The sequence below is a fragment of the Salvelinus fontinalis genome, unplaced genomic scaffold (assembly GCF_029448725.1).
Source record: "Salvelinus fontinalis isolate EN_2023a unplaced genomic scaffold, ASM2944872v1 scaffold_0081, whole genome shotgun sequence".
NCBI lineage: Eukaryota > Metazoa > Chordata > Actinopteri > Salmoniformes > Salmonidae > Salvelinus > Salvelinus fontinalis.
In genome coordinates, this window is record NW_026600290.1 from 9 (window position 1) to 24,262 (window position 24,254).

The 24,254-nt window shown below is 40.7% G+C and overlaps 1 protein-coding gene across 1 annotated transcript in view; it reads right to left on the bottom strand.

Annotated features, from left to right (window-relative positions):
• Positions 1–3,957: 3,957 nt before the first annotated feature.
• The window catches only part of LOC129842968 (zinc finger and SCAN domain-containing protein 21-like), a 32,978-nt gene continuing 12,681 nt past the window's right edge, over positions 3,958–24,254 (bottom strand). The window contains exon 2 of the mRNA XM_055911689.1: positions 3,958–4,657. Within this exon, the coding sequence (XP_055767664.1) occupies positions 4,041–4,657 (617 nt within the window). The 3' untranslated portion in view covers positions 3,958–4,040. The remainder of the gene's footprint in view (positions 4,658–24,254) is intronic.

A 24,254-nucleotide genomic window follows, 5' to 3' on the forward strand; every position in this document is an offset into this window, starting at 1 on the left:
GGGTGACAGAGAGCTCTATTTAATACTGTGCTTTTCCTAGCCTCTGTTCTGGACGTGGGGACTGTGAAAAGACTGAGTGTTCACACCCATTGCATGTCTTGTGTTGTACCCGTGAGTGTTCAAACTGTGTGCTAACTGGTTGAAACAGACAGTCGGTACGTTCAACACATCAACACCTCACACAAAAGACCAATAGTGATGCAGTCAATCTCGCCTCAACATTGAGCCGGGAGAGATTGACAGGTCATTGTCATTCTCCCTCCTTGTACGTCTAAGTGCTGTTAGGTGCCTCCTCTGACATGTCATTGTCATTCTCCCTCCTTGTACATCTAAGTGCTGTTAGGTGCCTCCTCCGACATGTCGACTTTCGGCTACTTTCACAGTATCTTTTCCTTTAGCTTGTTGACTAGTTACACAAATGAACTCAATGAAACAAATACAAGAGGTTTCAAAGTTAGACTAAAACAATTATATTAAATCTAATAAATCGACCATTTGAAATTTGACCCAAATCATATAATTAATATCTAAGGGTTCATACTTCAATCAATTAAAATCCATAAATCACAATAAAATACACATTTTAAAATCTGACTTTAGACTAGATTGTACAAACTCCTCCCACTCCTCCCACCCCTGCTCCTTACTGGTTGCCACACCTCAGTCAATCTCATCAACCTGGAAGGGGCGGGTCAAGCCCTTTAATGGAACCCTAGAGATGTGTTACTGACTGTGACTATGGACCACCATGGAACCCTAGAGATGTGTTATTGACTGACTATGGACCAGCATGGAACCCTAGAGATGTGTTATTGACTGAGTATAGACCAGCATGGAACCCTAGAGATGTGTTATTGACTGAGTATGGACCAGCATGGAACCCTAGAGATGTGTTATTGACTGAGTATAGACCAGCATGGAACCCTAGAGATGTGTTATTGACTGAGTATGGACCAGCATGGAACCCTAGAGATGTGTTATTGACTGAGTATGGACCAGCATGGAACCCTAGAGATGTGTTATTGACTGAGTATGGACCAGCATGGAACCCTAGAGATGTGTTATTGACTGAGTATGGACCAGCATGGAACCCTAGAGATGTGTTATTGACTGTGACTATGGACCAGCATGGAACCCTAGAGATGTGTTATTGACTGAGTATGGACCAGCATGGAACCCTAGAGATGTGTTATTGACTGAGTATGGACCAGCATGGAACCCTAGAGATGTGCTATTGACTGACTATGGACCAGCATGGAACCCTAGAGATGTGTTATTGACTGTGACTATGGACCAGCATGGAACCCTAGAGATGTGTTATTGACTGAGTATGGACCAGCATGGAACCCTAGAGATGTGTTATTGACTGAGTATGGACCAGCATGGAACCCTAGAGATGTGTTATTGACTGAGTATGGACCAGCATGGAACCCTAGAGATGTGTTATTGACTGAGTATGGACCAGCATGGAACCCTAGAGATGTGTTATTGACTGACTATGGACCAGCATGGAACCCTAGAGATGTGTTATTGACTGTGACTATGGACCAGCATGGAACCCTAGAGATATGTTATTGACTGAGAATGGACCAGCATGGAAACCTAGAGATGTGTTATTGACTGAGAGTATGGACCAGCATGGAACCCTAGAGATGTGTTATTGACTAAGTATGTACCAGCATGGAACCCTAGAGATGTGTTATTGACTGAGAGTATGGACCAGCATGGAACCCTAGAGATGTGTTATTGACTGAGAGTATGGACCAGCATGGAACCCTAGAGATGTGTTATTGACTGAGAGTATGGACCAGCATGGAACCCTAGAGATGTGTTATTGACTGAGTATGGACCAGCATGGAACCCTAGAGATGTGTTATTGACTGTGACTATGGACCAGCATGGAACCCTAGAGATGTGTTATTGACTGACTATGGACCAGCATGGAACCCTAGAGATGTGTTATTGACTAAGTATGGACCAGCATGGAACCCTAGAGATGTGTTATTGACTGTGACTATGGACCAGCATGGAACCCTAGAGATGTGTTATTGACTGTGACTATGGACCAGCATGGAACCCTAGAGATGTGTTATTGACTGTGAGTATGGACCAGCATGGAACCCTAGAGATGTGTTATTGACTGAGAGTATGGACCAGCATGGAACCCTAGAGATGTGTTATTGACTGAGAGTATGGACCAGCATGGAACCATAGATACAGTTGAAGTCGGAAGTTTACATACACTTAAGTTGGAGTCATTAAAACTAGTTTTTCAACCACTCCACAAATTTCTTGTTTACAAACTATAGTTTTGGAAAGTCGGTTAGTACATCTACTTTGTGCATGACACAAGTAATTTTTCCGACAATTGTTTACAGACAGATTATTTCACTTATAATTCACTGTATCACAATTCCAGTGGGTCAGAAGTTTACATACGCTAAGTTGACTGTGCCTTTAAACAGCTTGGGAAAATACAGAAAATTATGTCATGGCTTTAGAAGCTTCCGATAGGCTAATTGACATCATTCGAGTCAATTGGAGATGTACCTGTGGATGTATTTCAAGGCCTACCTTCAAACTCAGTGCCTCTTTGCTTGACATCATGGGAAAATCAAAAGAAATCAGCCAAGACCTCAGAAAAACAATTGTAGACCACAAGTCTGGTTCATCCTTGAGAGCAATTTCCAAACGCCTGAAGGTACCACATTTATCTGTACAAATAATAGTATGCAAGTATAAACACCATGGGATCACGCAGCCATCATTCCCCTCAGGAAGGAGACTCCTAGAGATGAACGTACTTTGGTGTGAAAAGTACAAATCAATCCCAGAACAACAGCAAAGGACCTTGTGAAGATGCTGGAGGAAACAGGTACAAAATGACCTATATCCACAGTAAAACAAGTCCTATATCGACATAACCTGAAAGGCTGCTCAGCAAGGAAGAAGCTACTGTTCCAAAACTGCCATAAAAAAGCCAGACTACAGTTTGCAACTGCACATGGGGACAAAGATCGTACTTTTAGGAGAAATGTCCTCTGGTCTGATGAAACAAAAATAGAACTGTTTGGCCATAATGACCATCATTATGTTTGGAGGAAAAAGGGGGATGCTTGCAAGCCGAAGAACACCATCCCAACCGTGAAGCACGGGGGTGGCAGCAACATGTTGTGGAGGTGCTTTGCTGCAGGAGGGACTGGTGCACTTCACAAAATAGATGACATCAGGCTGCAGGAAAATTATGTGGATATATTGAAGCAACATCTCAAGACATCAGTCAGGAAGTTAAAGCTTGGTCGCAAATGTGTCTTCCAAATGGACAATGGCCCCAAGCATACTTCCAAAGTTGTGGCAAAATTGCTTAAGGACAACAAAGTCAAGGTATTGGAGTGGCAATCACAAAGCCCTGACCTCAATCCTATAGAAAATTTGTGGACAGAACTGAAAAAGCGTGTGTGAGCAAGGAGGTCTACAAACCTGACTCAGTTACACCAGCTCTGTCAGGAGGAATGGGCCAAAATTAACCCAACTTTTTGTGGGAAGCTTGTGGAAGGCTACCCAAAAAGTTTGACCCAAGTTAAACAATTTAAAGGCAATGCTACCAAATACTAATTGAGTGTATGTAAACTTCTGACCCACTGGGAATGTGATGAAAGAAATAATAGCTTAAATAAATCATTCTCTCTACTATTATTCTGACATTTCAGATTATTAAAATAAAGTGGTGATCCTAACTGACCTAATACAGGGCATTTTTACAAGGATTAAATGTCAGGAATTGTGAAAAACTGAGTTTAAATGTATTTGGCGAAGGTATATGTAAACTTCAAACTTCAACTGTATGTTAGTGATGTTTCCTATAAACAATTTGGTTTATATTTTTGAGTAAGGGTTCACTTAAACAATTTGGTTTATGTGAGTAAGGGTTCACTTAAACAATTTGGTTTATGTGAGTAAGGTTTCATATAAACAATGATTTATTTGTTCATAAAAACAATATGACTTCAAGTTGCATAAACAAAGACACAAATTCTCAGTCAAAAACATAAGTCGGAACACAGCCTCTCTATTCTCTCATGTGATTTCAGGTCCTCTGACTGGGAAAATGCCTTTCCACAATGAGAACAGTGAAAAGGCTTCTCTCCTGAATGTGTTCTTTCATGTGATTTCAGGTGCTTTAACTGTTTAAAAGTCTTTCCACATTGGGAGCAGTGGTAAGACTTCTTTCCAGAGTGTATTTTGTTATGTATTTTCAGGCTCCCTAACTGGGTGAAACTCTTGCCACACTGAGAACATTGGTAAGGCTTTTCTCCTGTGTGTATTCTCTCATGCCTTTTCATGTTAACTAACAAGGTAAAACTCTTTCCACACTGAGAACATTGGTAAGGCTTTTCTCCTGTGTGTATTCTCTCATGCCTTTTCATGTTAACTAACACGGTAAAACTCTTTCCACAGTGGGAACATTGGAAAGGCTTTTCTCCCGTGTGTGTCCTCTCATGCTCTTTTAGGTTCCGTAACTTAGTAAAACTCTTTCCACAATGGGAACAGAGGTGTCGTCTTGCTGGTTTGGGAGTCTCTGGTTCCGGTTTCCCTGAAGGACTCTTCCTGCTATCGCAGAATCTCTTCCTGCTGGAGTGAGAATCTGGTCTCTTTCCTGCCAAAGACATATTATTTTGTTAAACAGAGACCTGAATGAAATCTACACATGATAAAACTTTATTTATTTTAGGGTTGCAAAAACCCAGTAGCATTCACAAAATTCCCAAGTTGTTCAGATATCCTGGTTGGAGGTAGAGGTCTTCACAGGTCCGAAAAGTTGGACCTGTTCCCGAAAGGGTCCGAAAGGGACCTGGGGCTCTACCACCCATATCCGTAAATCTACTTTATTATCTGAAGCTGACAAAGCACGAGAAGAGCGGGAGAGGTGCCGCTCTAGCAGGCGGAGGAGGGGCCGTACTGTGAAAGCTCGGGCTATAGTAGACTAATAGCTGCCATTACTAGGTTATTTATCAAATAAGATTACGTAGTACCCGTCTTGGAGTAAAAAACGGGAGAAACTAGTTGAGCTACATAGCTAAGGTTAGCTAGCTATGCTAATTGAGGATGGAGTGCATACGCTTTCTGATCCTACAGTTACAAATAACAACACCTCCATTCAGACTATTAAATAGCAGCCTGTTGGCTCTTGGTCGGTGTAGCCTGTCCTTCTTTAACTTTTAATTCCGTCATTTTAATTCCATCTTCCATTGATTAGATTCTCCAAACTTTTACAGAGAGTATCTGTAGCCTAGCGCTGCTTTGATGACTTGTGATTGGCCAACAACAAGCTACATGTTCAACGCTCCACTTTTCGTGAAAATCAAGAGCAGCAGCATAAATTATATTTAAAAAAATAAAATGTCTCTCTCTCTGCTGCAGAAGTCACGTTTGGATCTGTATGGGCCCTTCCGGACAAGTCAGTTAAAATTACACCCGAGACCCGTGACAATCATTTTAGATCCCAAAACACTATTTACAATACCAGGATTGCGTCTCGGTTATTCGGGAATAGTTGGAGCTGTGAAGACCTCTGATTCAGAAGACCTATAGTTATAATAGATGGAGACCTATAGTTATAATAGATGGAGACCTATAGTTATAATAGTTGGAGACCTATAGTTGTAATAGATGGAGACCTATAGTTATAATAGTTGGAGACCTATAGTTATAATAGTTGGAGACCTATAGTTATAATAGTTGGAGACCTATAGTTATAATAGATGGAGACCTATAGTTATAATAGTTGGAGACCTATAGTTATAATAGATGGAGACCTATAGTTATAATAGTTGGAGACCTATAGTTATAATAGTTGGAGACCTATAGTTATAATAGTTGGAGACCTATAGTTATAATAGTTGGGAGACCTATAGTTATAATAGATGGAGACCTATAGTTATAATAGTTGGAGACCTATAGTTATAATAGTTGGAGACCTATAGTTATAATAGTTGGAGACCTATAGTTATAATAGATGGAGACCTATAGTTATAATAGTTGGAGACCTATAGTTATAATAGATGGAGACCTATAGTTATAATAGTTGGAGACCTATAGTTATAATAGTTGGAGACCTATAGTTATAATAGTTGGAGACCTATAGTTATAATAGTTGGAGCTGTGAAGACCTCTGATTCAGGAGACCTATAGTTATAATAGTTGGAGACCTATAGTTATAATAGTTGGAGACCTATAGTTATAATAGTTGGAGCTGTGAAGACCTCTGATTCAGGAGACCTATAGTTATAATAGTTGGAGACCTATAGTTATAATAGATGGAGACCTATAGTTATAATAGTTAGATACCTATAGTTATAATAGTTGGAGACCTATAGTTATAATAGTTGGAGACCTATAGTTATAATAGTTGGAGACCTATAGTTATAATAGTTGGAGACCTATAGTTATAATAGTTGGAGACCTATAGTTATAATAGTTGGAGACCTATAGTTATGATAGATGGAGACCTATAGTTATAATAGTTGGAGACCTATAGTTATAATAGTTGGAGACCTATAGTTATAATAGTTGGAGACCTATAGTTATAATAGTTGGAGACCTATAGTTATAATAGTTGGAGACCTATAGTTATAATATTTGGAGACCTATAGTTATAATAGATGGAGACCTATAGTTATAATAGTTGGAGACCTATAGTTATAATAGTTGGAGACCTATAGTTATAATAGTTGGAGACCTATAGTTATAATAGTTGGAGACCTAAAGTTATAATAGATGGAGACCTATAGTTATAATAGTTGGAGACCTATAGTTATAATAGTTGGAGACCTATAGTTATAATAGTTGGAGACCTATAGTTATAATAGTTGGAGACCTATAGTTATAATAGTTGGAGACCTATAGTTATAATAGTTGGAGACCTACAGTTATAATAGTTGGAGACCTACAGTTATAATAGTTGGAGACCTATAGTTATAATAGTTGGAGACCTATAGTTATAATAGTTGGAGACCTATAGTTATAATAGATGGAGACCTATAGTTATAATAGTTAGAGACCTATAGTTATAATAGTTGGAGACCTATAGTTATAATAGTTGGAGACCTATAGTTATAATAGTTGGAGACCTATAGTTATAATAGTTGGAGCTGTGAAGACCTCTGATTCAGGAGACCTATAGTTATAATAGTTGGAGACCTATAGTTATAATAGTTGGAGACCTATAGTTATAATAGTTGGATACCTATAGTTATAATAGTTGGAGACCTATAGTTATAATAGTTGGAGACCTATAGTTATAATAGATGGAGACCTATAGTTATAATAGATGGATACCTATAGTTATAATAGATGGAGACCTATAGTTATAATAGTTTGAGACCTATAGTTATAATAGTTGGAGACCTATAGTTATAATAGTTGGAGACCTATAGTTATAATAGTTGGAGACCTATAGTTATAATAGTTGTAGACCTATAGTTATAATAGTTGGAGACCTATAGTTATAATAGATGGAGACCTATAGTTATAATAGTTGGAGACCTATAGTTATAATAGTTGGAGCTGTGAAGACCTCTGATTCAGGAGACCTACAGTTATAATAGTTGGAGACCTATAGTTATAATAGATGGAGACCTATAGTTATAATAGTTGGAGACCTATAGTTATAATAGTTGGAGACCTATAGTTATAATAGTTGGAGACCTATAGTTATAATAGATGGAGACCTATAGTTATAATAGTTGGAGACCTATAGTTATAATAGTTGGAGACCTATAGTTATAATAGTTGGAGACCTATAGTTATAATAGTTGGAGACCTATAGTTATAATAGATGGAGACCTATAGTTATAATAGTTGGAGACCTATAGTGATAATAGTTGGAGACCTATAGTGATAATAGTTGGAGACCTATAGTTATAATAGTTGGAGACCTATAGTTATAATAGATGGAGACCTATAGTTATAATAGATGGAAACCTATAGTTATAATAGTTGGAGACCTATAGTTATAATAGATGGAGACCTATAGTTATAATAGATGGAGACCTATAGTTATAATAGATGGAGACCTATAGTTATAATAGATGGAGACCTATAGTTATAATAGTTGGAGACCTATAGTTATAATAGTTGGAGCTGTGAAGACCTCTGATTCAGAAGACCTATAGTTATAATAGATGGAGACCTATAGTTATAATAGATGGAGACCTATAGTTATAATAGTTGGAGACCTATAGTTATAATAGATGGAGACCTATAGTTATAATAGTTGGAGACCTATAGTTATAATAGTTGGAGACCTATAGTTATAATAGATGGAGACCTATAGTTATAATAGATGGAGACCTATAGTTATAATAGATGGAGACCTATAGTTATAATAGTTGGAGACCTATAGTTATAATAGTTGGAGACCTATAGTTATAATAGTTGGAGACCTATAGTTATAATAGTTGGAGACCTATAGTTATAATAGTTGGAGACCTATAGTTATAATAGTTGGAGACCTATAGTTATAATAGTTGGAGACCTATAGTTATAATAGATGGAGACCTATAGTTATAATAGTTGGAGACCTATAGTTATAATAGTTGGAGACCTATAGTTATAATAGTTAGATACCTATAGTTATAATAGTTGGAGACCTATAGTTATAATAGTTGGAGACCTATAGTTATAATAGTTGGAGACCTATAGTTATAATAGATGGAGACCTATAGTTATAATAGATGGAGACCTATAGTTATAATAGTTGGAGCTGTGAAGACCTCTGATTCAGGAGACCTATAGTTATAATAGATGGAGACCTATAGTTATAATAGTTGGAGACCTATAGTTATAATAGTTAGATACCTATAGTTATAATAGTTGGAGACCTATAGTTATAATAGTTGGAGACCTATAGTTATAATAGTTGGAGACCTATAGTTATAATAGATGGAGACCTATAGTTATAATAGTTGGAGACCTATAGTTATAATAGTTGGAGACCTATAGTTATAATAGTTGGAGCTGTGAAGACCTCTGATTCAGAAGACCTATAGTTATAATAGATGGAGACCTACAGTTATAATAGATGGAGACCTATAGTTATAATAGTTGGAGACCTATAGTTATAATAGATGGAGACCTATAGTTATAATAGTTGGAGACCTATAGTTATAATAGTTGGAGACCTATAGTTATAATAGTTGGAGACCTATAGTTATAATAGTTGGAGACCTATAGTTATAATATATGGAGACCTATAGTTATAATAGATGGAGACCTATAGTTATAATAGTTGGAGACCTATAGTTATAATAGATGGAGACCTATAGTTATAATAGTTGGAGACCTATAGTTATAATAGTTGGAGACCTATAGTTATAATAGTTGGAGACCTATAGTTATAATAGTTGGAGACCTATAGTTATAATAGATGGAGACCTATAGTTATAATAGTTGGAGACCTATAGTTATAATAGTTGGAGACCTATAGTTATAATAGTTGGAGACCTATAGTTATAATAGTTGGAGACCTATAGTTATAATAGTTGGAGACCTATAGTTATAATAGATGGAGACCTATAGTTATAATAGTTGGAGACCTATAGTGATAATAGTTGGAGACCTATAGTTATAATAGTTGGAGACCTATAGTTATAATAGTTGGAGACCTATAGTTATAATAGATGGAGACCTATAGTTATAATAGTTGGAGACCTACAGTTATAATAGTTGGAGCTGTGAAGACCTCTGATTCAGGAGACCTATAGTTATAATAGTTGGAGACCTATAGTTATAATAGTTGGAGACCTATTGTTATAATAGATGGAGACCTATAGTTATAATAGTTGGAGACCTATAGTTATAATAGTTGGAGACCTATAGTTATAATAGTTGGAGACCTATAGTTATAATAGTTGGAGACCTATAGTTATAATAGTTGGAGCTGATGAAACGAGGAGCGTGGCTCGCTCATTACAGCAGCAGGCCCCAGTGAAACAGGGGCAAGAGGAGAGTGGCTCGCTCATTACAGCAGCAGGCCCCAGTGAAACAGGGGCAAGAGGAGAGTGGCTCGCTCATTACAGCAGCAGGCCCCAGTGAAACAGGGGCAAGAGGAGAGTGGCTCGCTCATTACAGCAGCAGGCCCCAGTGAAACAGGGGCAAGAGGAGAGTAGCTCATTACAGCAGCAGGCCCCAGTGAAACAGGGGCAAGAGGAGAGTGGCTCATTACAGCAGCAGGCCCCAGTGAAACAGGGGCAAGAGGAGAGTGGCTCGATCATTACAGCAGCAGGCCCCAGTGAAACAGGGGCAAGAGGAGAGTGGCTCATTACAGCAGCAGGCCCCAGTGAAACAGGGGCAAGAGGAGAGTGGCTCGCTCATTACAGCAGCAGGCCCCAGTGAAACAGGGGCAAGAGGAGAGTGGCTCGATCAGTACAGCAGCAGGCCCCAGTGAAACAGGGGCAAGAGGAGAGTGGCTCATTACAGCAGCAGGCCCCAGTGAAACAGGGGCAAGAGGAGAGTGGCTCGCTCATTACAGCAGCAGGCCCCAGTGAAACAGGGGCAGAGCGCACACACGTTCACTGCAGGAATCATGAGGATAATGCGCTTTACTGTTTGATCTAATCATGGTTTTAGCCGACCCAAAAGGTTTCTACGTTCAGTCACCCTTTACATTTGGTACGGTCAATGATCTTGGCTGTCTGACTGATGACAGTCACCCTTTCCATTTGATACGGTCCATGATCTTGGCTGTCTGACTGATGACAGAGTCACCCTTTCCATTTGGTACGGTCCATGATCTTGGCTGTCTAACTGATGACAGGCACCCTTTACATTTGGTACGGTCCATGATCTTGGCTGTCTAACTGATGACAGGCACCCTTTCCATTTGGTACGGTCCATGATCTTGGCTGTCTAACTGACGACAGTCACCCTTTCCATTTGGTACGGTCCATGATCTTGGCTGTCTAACTGATGACAATCACCCTTTCCATTTGGTACGGTCCATGATCTTGGCTGTCTAACTGATGACAGAGTCACCCTTTCCATTTGGTATGGTCCATGATCTTGGCTGTCTAACTGACGACAGAGTCACCCTTTCCATTTCATACGGTCCATGATCTTGGCTGTCTGACTGATGACAGTCACCCTTTCCATTTGATACGGTCCATGATCTTGGCTGTCTGACTGATGACAGAGTCACCCTTTCCATTTGGTACGGTCCATGATCTCTGCTGTCTAACTGATGACAGGCACCCTTTCCATTTGGTACGGTCCATGATCTTGGCTGTCTAACTGATGACAGGCACCCTTTCCATTTGGTACGGTCCATGATCTTGGCTGTCTAACTGACGACAGTCACCCTTTACATTTGGTACGGTCCATGATCTTGGCTGTCTAACTGACGACAGTCACCCTTTCCATTTGGTACGGTCCATGATCTTGGCTGTCTAACTGACGACAGTCACCCTTTACATTTGGTACGGTCCATGATCTTGGCTGTCTAACTGACGACAGTCACCCTTTCCATTTGGTACGGTCCATGATCTTGGCTGTCTAACTGATGACAGAGTCATCCTTTCCATTTGGTACGGTCCATGATCTTGGCTGTCTAACTGATGACAGAGTCATCCTTTCCATTTGGTACGGTCCATGATCTTGGCTGTCTAACTGATGACAGAGTCATCCTTTCCATTTGGTACGGTCCATGATCTTGGCTGTCTAACTGATGACAGAGTCATCCTTTCCATTTGGTACGGTCCATGATCTTGGCTGTCTAACTGATGACAGAGTCATCCTTTCCATTTGGTACGGTCCATGATCTTGGCTGTCTAACTGATGACAGAGTCATCCTTTCCATTTGGTACGGTCCATGATCTTGGCTGTCTAACTGATGACAGTCACCCTTTCCATTTGGTACGGTCCATGATCTTGGCTGTCAGACTGATTACAGAGTCAAAGCAGGTCTCTTTGCTGATGCTGCGGTTGACTTTGAATGTGAGTTTGCGTGAATTCAACAACAACAAAAATATTTTCCACCATAATTGCTCTTGGATCACCAAGATTCAGATCTGTACATATCTATTTCATAATAACTATGTTATTTCATAATAAATATATTATTTTATAAAAAACATGTTATTTTATAATAATTACGTTATCTTTAAGTACACATATTTGGATAAAAAACTAAATGCACCATCAAATTAAGACACACTTAAGTATCCATTTTATTTAGACTAACATTTCCTAAAGATGGTGCTTCATGGTGAAGAAAAGAGGGTTTCAGAAATGAGCATGTTTCGCTAATGAGCGTTGCATTACATCACCAGACTGTACTGATCTCTATCAGAGATTCAGTAACCCAATAAATCACCAAACTGTACTGGTCTCTATCAGTGATTCAGTAACCCAATACATCACCAGACTGTACTGGTCTCTATCAGAGATTCAGTAACCCAATAAATCACCAAACTGTACTGGTCTCTATCAGTGATTCAGTAACCCAATACATCACCAGACTGTACTGGTCTCTATCAGAGATTCAGTAACCCAATACATCACCAAACTGTACTGGTCTCTATCAGAGATTCAGTAACCCAATACATCACCAGACTGTACTGGTCTCTATCAGAGATTCAGTAACCCAATACATCATCAGACTGCACTGGTCTCTATCAGAGATTCAGTAACCCAATACATCACCAGACTGTACTGATGTCTATCAGGTCTTTACAGGAAATATCAGTGTTTTAAGACATGGATAAGTGTGGTTCAAATCAAATTAAACTGTATTTATCAGATGCGCTGAATACAACAAGTGTAGACTTTACCGTGAAATGCTGAATACAACAAGTGTAGACCTTACCGTGAAATGCTGAATACAAAAAGTGTAGACCTTACCGTGAAATGCTGAATACAACAAGTGTAGACCTTACCGTGAAATGCTGAATACAACAAGTGTAGACCTTACCGTGAAATGCTGAATACAACAGGTGTAGACCATACCGTGAAATGCTGAATACAACAAGTGTAGACCTTACCGTGAAATGCCGAATACAACAGGTGTAGACCTTACCGTGAAATGCCGAATACAACAAGTGTAGACCTTACCGTGAAATGGCGAATACAACAAGTGTAGACCTTACCGTGAAATGCTGAATACAACAAGTGTAGACCTTACCGTGAAATGCTGAATACAACAAGTGTAGACCTTACCGTGAAATGCTGAATACAACAAGTGTAGACCTTACCGTGAAATGCCGAATACAACAGGTGTAGACCTTACCGTGAAAAGCCCGAATACAACAGGTGTAGACCTTACCGTGAAATGCTGAATACAACAGGTGTAGACCTTACCGTGAAATGCTGAATACAACAGGTGTAGACCTTACCGTGAAATGCTGAATACAACAAGTGTAGACCTTACCGTGAAATGCTGAATACAACAGGTGTAGACCTTACCGTGAAATGCCGAATACAACAGGTGTAGACCTTACCGTGAAATGCCGAATACAACAAGTGTAGACCTTACCGTGAAATGGCGAATACAACAAGTGTAGACCTTACCGTGAAATGCTGAATACAACAAGTGTAGACCTTACCGTGAAATGCTGAATACAACAAGTGTAGACCTTACCGTGAAATGCTGAATACAACAAGTGTAGACCTTACCGTGAAATGCCGAATACAACAGGTGTAGGCCTTACCGTGAAATGCCGAATACAACAAGTGTAGACCTTACCGTGAAATGCCGAATACAACAAGTGTAGACCTTACCGTGAAATGCTGAATACAACAGGTAACCCAATACATCAGGTAACCTTACCGTGAAATGCTGAATACAACAGGTGTAGACCTTACCGTGAAATGCCGAATACAACAGGTGTAGACCTTACCGTGAAATGCTGAATACAACAAGTGTAGACCTTACCGTGAAATGCTGAATACAACAGGTGTAGACCTTACCGTGAAATGCTGAATACAACAGGTGTAGACCTTACCGTGAAATGCTGAATACAACAGGTGTAGACCTTACCGTGAAAAGCCCGAATACAACAGGTGTAGACCTTACCGTGAAATGCTGAATACAACAGGTGTAGACCTTACCGTGAAATGCTGAATACAACAGGTGTAGACCTTACCGTGAAATGCTGAATACAACAAGTGTAGACCTTACCGTGAAATGCTGAATACAACAGGTGTAGACCTTACCGTGAAATGCTGAATACAACAAGTGTAGACCTTACCGTGAAATGCCGAATACAACAGGTGTAGACCTTACCGTGAAATGCCGAATACAACAGGTGTAGTAGACCTTACCGTGAAATGCTTACTTACAAGCCTTTAACCAACAGTGCAGTTCCAGAAGAGTTAAGAGAATATTTACCAAATAAACTAAAGTAAAAAATAATCAAAAGTAACATAAAGTAACAATAACGAGGCTATATACAGGAGGTACCGGTACAGCGTCAGTGTGAGGGGGTGGGGGGTGTCAATGGAATAGTCCGGTGGCAACGTGATTAGTTGTTCAGCAGTCTTATGGCTTGGGGGTAGAAGCTGTTAAGGAGCCTTTTGGTCCTAGGCTTGGCATTGCGGAACCGCTTGCCGTGCTTTTAAGGTATTTTAGATAGAATCTCACTCAACTTAGAAATATAAGGGAAAATGGCATAACATGATATGCCTTTTAAGTATCTAAATATGTGGGATATGATCCAACAGGTGGGATATCTAACAGCACTATAGGTAGGTGTTATAACAGGTAGGATATCTAACAACACTATAGGTAGGTGTTATAACAGGTAGGATATCTAACACTATAGGTAGGTGTTATAACAGGTAGGATATCTAACAACACTATAGGTAGGTGTTATAACAGGTAGGATATCTAACACTATAGGTAGGTGTTATAACAGGTGGGATACCTAACAACACTATAGGTAGGTGTTATAACAGGTAGGATATCTAACACTATAGGTAGGTGTTATAACAGGTGGGATACCTAACAACACTATAGGTAGGTGTTATAACAGGTAGGATATCTAACACTATAGATAGGTGTTATAACAGGTGGGATATCTAACACTATAGGTAGGTGTTATAACAGGTAGGATATCTAACAACACTATAGGTAGGTGTTATAACAGGTGGGATATCTAACAACACTATAGGAAGGTGTTACAACATGTAGGATATCTAACAACACTATAGGTAGGTGTTATAACAGGTAGGATACCTATCAACACTATAGATAGGTGTTATAACAGGTGGGATATCTAACAACACTATAGGTAGGTGTTATAACAGGTAGGATATCTAACACTATAGGTAGGTGTTATAACAGGTAGGATATCTAACACTATAGGTAGGTGTTATAACAGGTAGGATATCTAACAACACTATAGATAGGTGTTTTAACAGGTAGGATATCTAACAACACTATAGGTAGGTGTTTTAACAGGTAGGATATCTAACAACACTATAGGTAGGTGTTATAACAGGTAGGATACCTATCAACACTATAGATAGGTGTTTTAACAGGTAGGATACCTATCAACACTATAGATAGGTGTTATAACAGGTGGGATATCTAACAACACTATAGGTAGGTGTTATAACAGGTAGGATATCTAACAACACTATAGATAGGTGTTTTAACAGGTAGGATATCTAACAACACTATAGGTAGGTGTTATAACAGGTAGGATATCTAACAACACTATAGATAGGTGTTTTAACAGGTAGGATATCTAACAACACTATAGGTAGGTGTTATAACAGGTAGGATACCTATCAACACTATAGATAGGTGTTTTAACAGGTAGGATACCTATCAACACTATAGATAGGTGTTATAACAGGTGGGATATCTAACAACACTATAGGTAGGTGTTATAACAGGTGGGATATCTAACACTATAGGTAGGTGTTATAACAGGTGGGATATCTAACAACACTATAGGTAGGTGTTATAACAGGTGGGATATCTAACACTATAGGTAGGTGTTATAACAGGTGGGATATCTAACAACACTATAGGTAGGTGTTATAACAGGTGGGATATCTAACACTATAGGTAGGTGTTATAACAGGTGGGATATCTAACAACACTATAGGTAGGTGTTATAACAGGTGGGATATCTAACACTATAGGTAGGTGTTATAACAGGTGGGATATCTAACAACACTATAGGTAGGTGTTATAACAGGTGGGATATCTAACACTATAGGTAGGTGTTATAACAGGTGGGATATCTAACACTATAGGTAGGTGTTATAACAGGTGGGATATCTAACAACACTATAGGTAGGTGTTATAACAGGTAGGATATCTAACACTATAGGTAGGTGTTATAACAGGTGGGATATCTAACAACACTATAGGTAGGTGTTATAACAGGTGGGATATCTAACAACACTATAGGTAGGTGTTATAACAGGTGGGATATCTAACACTATAGGTAGGTGTTATAACAGGTAGGATATCTAACACTATAGGTAGGTGTTATAACAGGTGGGATACCTAACAACACTATAGGTATGTGTTATAACAGGTGGGATATCTAACACTATAGGTAGGTGTTATAACAGGTAGGATATCTAACAACACTATAGGTAGGTGTTATAACAGGTAGGATATCTAACAACACTATAGGTAGGTGTTATAACAGGTGGGATATCTAACAACACTATAGGTAGGTGTTATAACAGGTAGGATATCTAACAACACTATAGGTAGGTGTTATAACAGGTGGGATATCTAACAACACTATAGATAGGTGTTTTAACAGGTGGGATATCTAACACTATAGGTAGGTGTTATAACAGGTGGGATATCTAACAACACTATAGGTAGGTGTTATAACAGGTAGGATATCTAACACTATAGGTAGGTGTTATAACAGGTGGGATACCTAACAACACTATAGGTAGGTGTTATAACAGGTGGGATATCTAACAACACTATAGGTAGGTGTTATAACATGTAGGATATCTAACAACACTATAGGTAGGTGTTATAACAGGTGGGATATCTAACACTATAGGTAGGTGTTATAACAGGTAGGATATCTAACAACACTATAGGTAGGTGTTATAACAGGTGGGATATCTAACACTATAGGTAGGTGTTATAACAGGTAGGATATCTAACAACACTATAGGTAGGTGTTATAACAGGTGGGATATCTAACACTATAGGTAGGTGTTATAACAGGTAGGATACCTAACAACACTATAGGTAGGTGTTATAACAGGTGGGATACCTAACAACACTATAGGTGGGTGTTATAACAGGTGGGATATCTAACAACACTATAGGAAGGTGTTACAACATGTAGGATATCTAACAACACTATAGGAAGGTGTTACAACATGTAGGATATCTAACAACACTATAGGTAGGTGTTATAACAGGTGGGATATCTAACAACACTATAGGTAGGTGTTATAACAGGTGCACACATCAAAATGAGGGGATATCCTTCTTTAAGTGCTCTTTGCTGAAAAACAAACTCCAGATTGTGGCTTTATGTTAATTCAATAGGGTTTTTATACTCCTATTTATTGACAACCTCTCTTAATCAGATAACTGAAGGTTTACAAAATAATCTATACAATAGGTGAAAGCAGTGGTCCGAGTAAATAATGAAAGTTACCAGCACAGCACACCCACTGACGATACATTAGAATTAGCTTATTATCATTACCGAAATTAAGGTTCTCATCCCGAACGGGCCTAAAAATTATGCGGTAATGAGAAATGTGTGTTTTGGTAATGAGAGGCCCTTAGCTTCATCTGGAAGTAACAGGAGACAGACATTATGAGTCAGCAAACTATTGACCACATTACTAAAGCCCATCCATGTCTCCATGTTGGTAAGGTAATGGTTCTCTAAGTGTTTACCACATCACTAAAGCCCATCCATGTCTCCACGCTGGTAAGGTAATGGTTCTCTAAGTGTTTACCACATCACTAAAGCCCATTCATGTCTCCATGTTGGTAAGGTAATGGGTCTCTAAGTGTTTACCACATCACTAAAGCCCATCCATGTCTCCATGTTGGTAAGGTAATGGTTCTCTAAGTGTTTACCACATCACTAAAGCCCATCCATGTCTCCACGCTGGTAAGGTAATGGTTCTCTAAGTGTTTACCACATCACTAAAGCCCATTCATGTCTCCATGTTGGTAAGGTAATGGGTCTCTAAGTGTTTACCACATCACTAAAGCCCATTCATGTCTCCACGCTGGTAAGGTAATGGTTCTCTAAGTGTTTACCACATCACTAAAGCCCATTCATGTCTCCATGTTGGTAAGGTAATGGTTCTCTAAGTGTTTACCACATCACTAAAGCCCATCCATGTCTCCATGTTGGTAAGGTAATGGTTCTCTAAGTGTTTACCACATCACTAAAGCCCATTCATGTCTCAATGTTGGTAAGGTAATGGTTCTCTGAGTGTTTACCACATCACTAAAGCCCATTCATGCCTCCATGTTGGTAAGGTATTGGGTCTCTATGTGTTTACCACATCACTAAAGCCCATTCATGTCTCCATGCTGGTAAGGTAATGGTTCTCTAAGTTTTCCCCAATTTTTTGTCATTTCGGTAATGTCAAGGTCAAGTATCGTAAAGGGGGTGTTTGAGAATAAGATCCTCATTCTGAATGCATATGTGAAAAATGTTAACGAACTTGGGCTCATCTAAGGGCTACTCCACTAGATGATGCATCCTGGGTGAATAAGGGCTACTCCACTAGATGATGCATCCTGGGTAAATAAGGACTACTCCACTAGATGATGCATCCTGGGTAAATAAGGGCTACTCCACTAGATGATGCATCCTGGGTGAATAAGGGCTACTCCACTAGATGATGCATCCTGGGTGAATAAGGGCTACTCCACTAGATGATGCATCCTGGGTAAATAAGGGCTACTCCACTAGATGATGCATCCTGGGTAAATAAGGACTACTCCACTAGATGATGCATCCTGGGTAAATAAGGGCTACTCCACTAGATGATGCATCCTGGGTAAATAAGGACTACTCCACTAGATGATGCATCCTGGGTGAATAAGGGCTACTCCACTAGATGATGCATCCTGGGTAAATAAGGGCTACTCCACTAGATGATGCATTCTGGGTGAATGAGGGCTACTCCACTAGATGATGCATCCTGGGTGAATAAGGGCTACTCCACTAGATGATGCATCCTGGGTAAATAAGGGCTACTCCACTAGATGATGCATCCTGGGTAAATAAGGGCTACTCCACTAGATGATGCATCCTGGGTAAATAAGGGCTACTCCACTAGATGATGCATCCTGGGTGAATAAGGGTTACTCCACTAGATGATGCATCCTGGGTGAATAAGGGTTACTCCACTAGATGATGCATCCTGGGTGAAAAAGGGTTACTCCACTAGATGAAGCATCCTGGGTAAATAAGGACTACTCCACTAGATGATGCATCCTGGGTAAATAAGGGCTACTCCACTAGATGATGCATCCTGGGTAAATAAGGGCTACTCCACTAGATGATGCATCCTGGGTGAATAAGGGCTACTCCACTAGATGATGCATTCTGGGTAAATAAGGACTACTCCACTAGATGATGCATCCTGGGTGAATAAGGGCTACTCCACTAGATGATGCATCCTGGGTGAATAAGGGCTACACCACTAGATGATGCATTCTGGGTAAATAAGGGCTACTCCACTAGATGATGCATCCTGGGTAAATAAGGACTACTCCACTAGATGATGCATCCTGGGTAAATAAGGGCTACTACACTAGATGATGCATCCTGGGTAAATAAGGACTACTCCACTAGATGATGCATCCTGGGTAAATAAAGGCTACTCCACTAGATGATGCATCCTGGGAAAATAAGGACTACTCCACTAGATGATGCATCCTGGGTGAATAAGGGCAACTCCACTAGATGATGCATTCTGGGTAAATAAGGGCTACTCCACTAGATGATGCATCCTGGGTGAAAAAGGGCTACACCACTAGATGATGCATCCTGGGTGAATAAGGGCAACTCCACTAGATGATGCATTCTGGGTAAATAAGGGCTACTCCACTAGATGATGCATCCTGGGTGAATAAGGGCTACACCACTAGATGATGCATCCTGGGTGAATAAGGACTACTCCACTAGATGATGCATCCTGGGTAAATAAGGGCTACTCCACTAGATGATGCATCCTGGGTGAATAAGGGCTACTCCACTAGATGATGCATCCTGGGTAAATAAGGGCTACTCCACTAGATGATGCATCCTGGGTGAATAAGGGCTACTCCACTAGATGATGCATCCTGGGTGAATAAGGGCTACTCCACTAGATGATGCATCCTGGGTAAATAAGGACTACTCCACTAGATGATGCATCCTGGGTGAATAAGGGCTACTCCACTAGATGATGCATCCTGGGTAAATAAGGACTACTCCACTAGATGATGCATCCTGGGTAAATAAGGGCTACTCCACTAGATGATGCATCCTGGGTGAATAAGGGCTACACCACTAGATGATGCATCCTGGGTAAATACGGGCTACTCCACTAGTTGATGCATTCTGGGTGAATAAGGGCTACTCCACTAGATGATGCATCCTGGGTGAATAAGGGCTACACCACTAGATGATGCATCCTGGGTAAATAAGGGCTACTCCACTAGATGATGCATCCTGGGTAAATAAGGGCTACACCACTAGATGATGCATCCTGGGTGAATAAGGACTACTCCACTAGATGATGCATCCTGGGTAAATAAGGGCTACTCCACTAGATGATGCATCCTGGGTGAATAAGGGCTACTCCACTAGATGATGCATCCTGGGTGAATAAGGGCTACTCCACTAGATGATGCATCCTGGGTAAATAAGGACTACTCCACTAGATGATGCATCCTGGGTGAATAAGGGCTACTCCACTAGATGATGCATCCTGGGTAAATAAGGGCTAATCCACTAGATGATGCATCCTGGGTAAATAAGGACTACTCCACTAGATGATGCATCCTGGGTAAATAAGGACTACTCCACTAGATGATGCATCCTGGGTAAATAAGGGCTACTCCACTAGATGATGCATCCTGGGTAAATAAGGGCTACTCCACTAGATGATGCATCCTGGGTAAATACGGGCTACTCCACTAGATGATGCATCCTGGGTGAATAAGGGTTACTCCACTAGATGATGCATCCTGGGTAAATACGGGCTACTCCACTAGATGATGCATCCTGGGTGAATAAGGGCTACTCCACTAGATGATGCATCCTGGGTAAATACGGGCTACTCCACTAGATGATGCATCCTGGGTGAATAAGGGTTACTCCACTAGATGATGCATCCTGGGTAAATAAGGGCTACTCCACTAGATGATGCATCCTGGGTAAATAAGGGTTACTCCACTAGATGATGCATCCTGGGTAAATAAGGGCTACTCCACTAGATGATGCATCCTGGGTAAATAAGGGCTACACCACTAGATGATGCATCCTGGGTAAATAAGGACTACTCCACTAGATGATGCATCCTGGGTGAATAAGGACTACTCCACTAGATGATGCATCCTGGGTGAATAAGGGCTACTCCACTAGATGATGCATCCTGGGTAAATAAGGGCTACTCCACTAGATGATGCATTCTGGGTGAATGAGGGCTACTCCACTAGATGATGCATCCTGGGTGAATAAGGGCTACTCCACTAGATGATGCATCCTGGGTAAATAAGGGCTACTCCACTAGATGATGCATCCTGGGTAAATAAGGGCTACTCCACTAGATGATGCATCCTGGGTAAATAAGGGCTACTCCACTAGATGATGCATCCTGGGTGAATAAGGGTTACTCCACTAGATGATGCATCCTGGGTGAATAAGGGTTACTCCACTAGATGATGCATCCTGGGTGAAAAAGGGTTACTCCACTAGATGAAGCATCCTGGGTAAATAAGGACTACTCCACTAGATGATGCATCCTGGGTAAATAAGGGCTACTCCACTAGATGATGCATCCTGGGTAAATAAGGGCTACTCCACTAGATGATGCATCCTGGGTGAATAAGGGCTACTCCACTAGATGATGCATTCTGGGTAAATAAGGACTACTCCACTAGATGATGCATCCTGGGTGAATAAGGGCTACTCCACTAGATGATGCATCCTGGGTGAATAAGGGCTACACCACTAGATGATGCATTCTGGGTAAATAAGGGCTACTCCACTAGATGATGCATCCTGGGTAAATAAGGACTACTCCACTAGATGATGCATCCTGGGTAAATAAGGGCTACTACACTAGATGATGCATCCTGGGTAAATAAGGACTACTCCACTAGATGATGCATCCTGGGTAAATAAAGGCTACTCCACTAGATGATGCATCCTGGGAAAATAAGGACTACTCCACTAGATGATGCATCCTGGGTGAATAAGGGCAACTCCACTAGATGATGCATTCTGGGTAAATAAGGGCAACTCCACTAGATGATGCATCCTGGGTGAATAAGGGCTACTCCACTAGATGATGCATCCTGGGTAAATAAGGGCTACTCCACTAGATGATGCATCCTGGGTGAATAAGGGCTACTCCACTAGATGATGCATCCTGGGTAAATAAGGACTACTCCACTAGATGATGCATCCAGGGTGAATAAGGGCTACTCCACTAGATGATGCATCCTGGGTAAATAAGGGCTACTCCACTAGATGATGCATCCTGGGTAAATAAGGGCTACTCCACTAGATGATGCATCCTGGGTGAATAAGGGCTACTCCACTAGATGATGCATCCTGGGTGAATAAGGACTACTCCACTAGATGATGCATCCTGGGTGAATAAGGACTACTCCATTAGATGATGCATCCTGGGTAAATAAGGGCTACTCCACTAGATGATGCATCCTGGGTAAATAAGGGCTACTCCACTAGATGATGCATCCTGGGTGAATAAGGGCTACTCCACTAGATGATGCATCCTGGGTGAATAAGGGCTACACCACTAGATGATGCATCCTGGGTGAATAAGGGCTACACCACTAGATGATGCATCCTGGGTGAATAAGGACTACTCCACTAGATGATGCATCCTGGGTAAATAAGGACTACTCCACTAGATGATGCATCCTGGGTGAATAAGGGCTACTCCACTAGATGATGCATCCTGGGTAAATAAGGGCTACTCCACTAGATGATGCATCCTGGGTGAATAAGGGCTACTCCACTAGATGATGCATCCTGGGTGAATAAGGGCTACTCCACTAGATGATGCATCCTGGGTAAATAAGGGCTACTCCACTAGATGATGCATCCTGGGTGAATAAGGGCTACACCACTAGATGATGCATCCTGGGTAAATACGGGCTACTCCACTAGATGATGCATCCTGGGTGAATAAGGGCTACACCACTAGATGATGCATCCTGGGTAAATAAGGGCTACTCCACTAGATGATGCATCCTGGGTAAATAAGGGCTACACCACTAGATGATGCATCCTGGGTGAATAAGGACTACTCCACTAGATGATGCATCCTGGGTAAATAAGGGCTACTCCACTAGATGATGCATCCTGGGTGAATAAGGGTTACTCCACTAGATGATGCATCCTGGGTGAATAAGGACTACTCCACTAGATGATGCATCCTGGGTAAATAAGGGCTACTCCACTAGATGATGCATCCTGGGTGAATAAGGGCTACACCACTAGATGATGCATCCTGGGTAAATACGGGCTACTCCACTAGATGATGCATCCTGGGTGAATAAGGGCTACACCACTAGATGATGCATCCTGGGTAAATAAGGGCTACTCCACTAGATGATGCATCCTGGGTAAATAAGGGCTACACCACTAGATGATGCATCCTGGGTGAATAAGGGCTACACCACTAGATGATGCATCCTGGGTAAATAAGGGCTACTCCACTAGATGATGCATCCTGGGTAAATAAGGGCTACACCACTAGATGATGCATCCTGGGTGAATAAGGACTACTCCACTAGATGATGCATCCTGGGTAAATAAGGGCTACTCCACTAGATGATGCATCCTGGGTGAATAAGGGTTACTCCACTAGATGATGCATCCTGGGTGAATAAGGACTACTCCACTAGATGATGCATCCTGGGTAAATAAGGGCTACTCCACTAGATGATGCATCCTGGGTGAATAAGGGCTACACCACTAGATGATGCATCCTGGGTAAATACGGGCTACTCCACTAGATGATGCATCCTGGGTGAATAAGGGCTA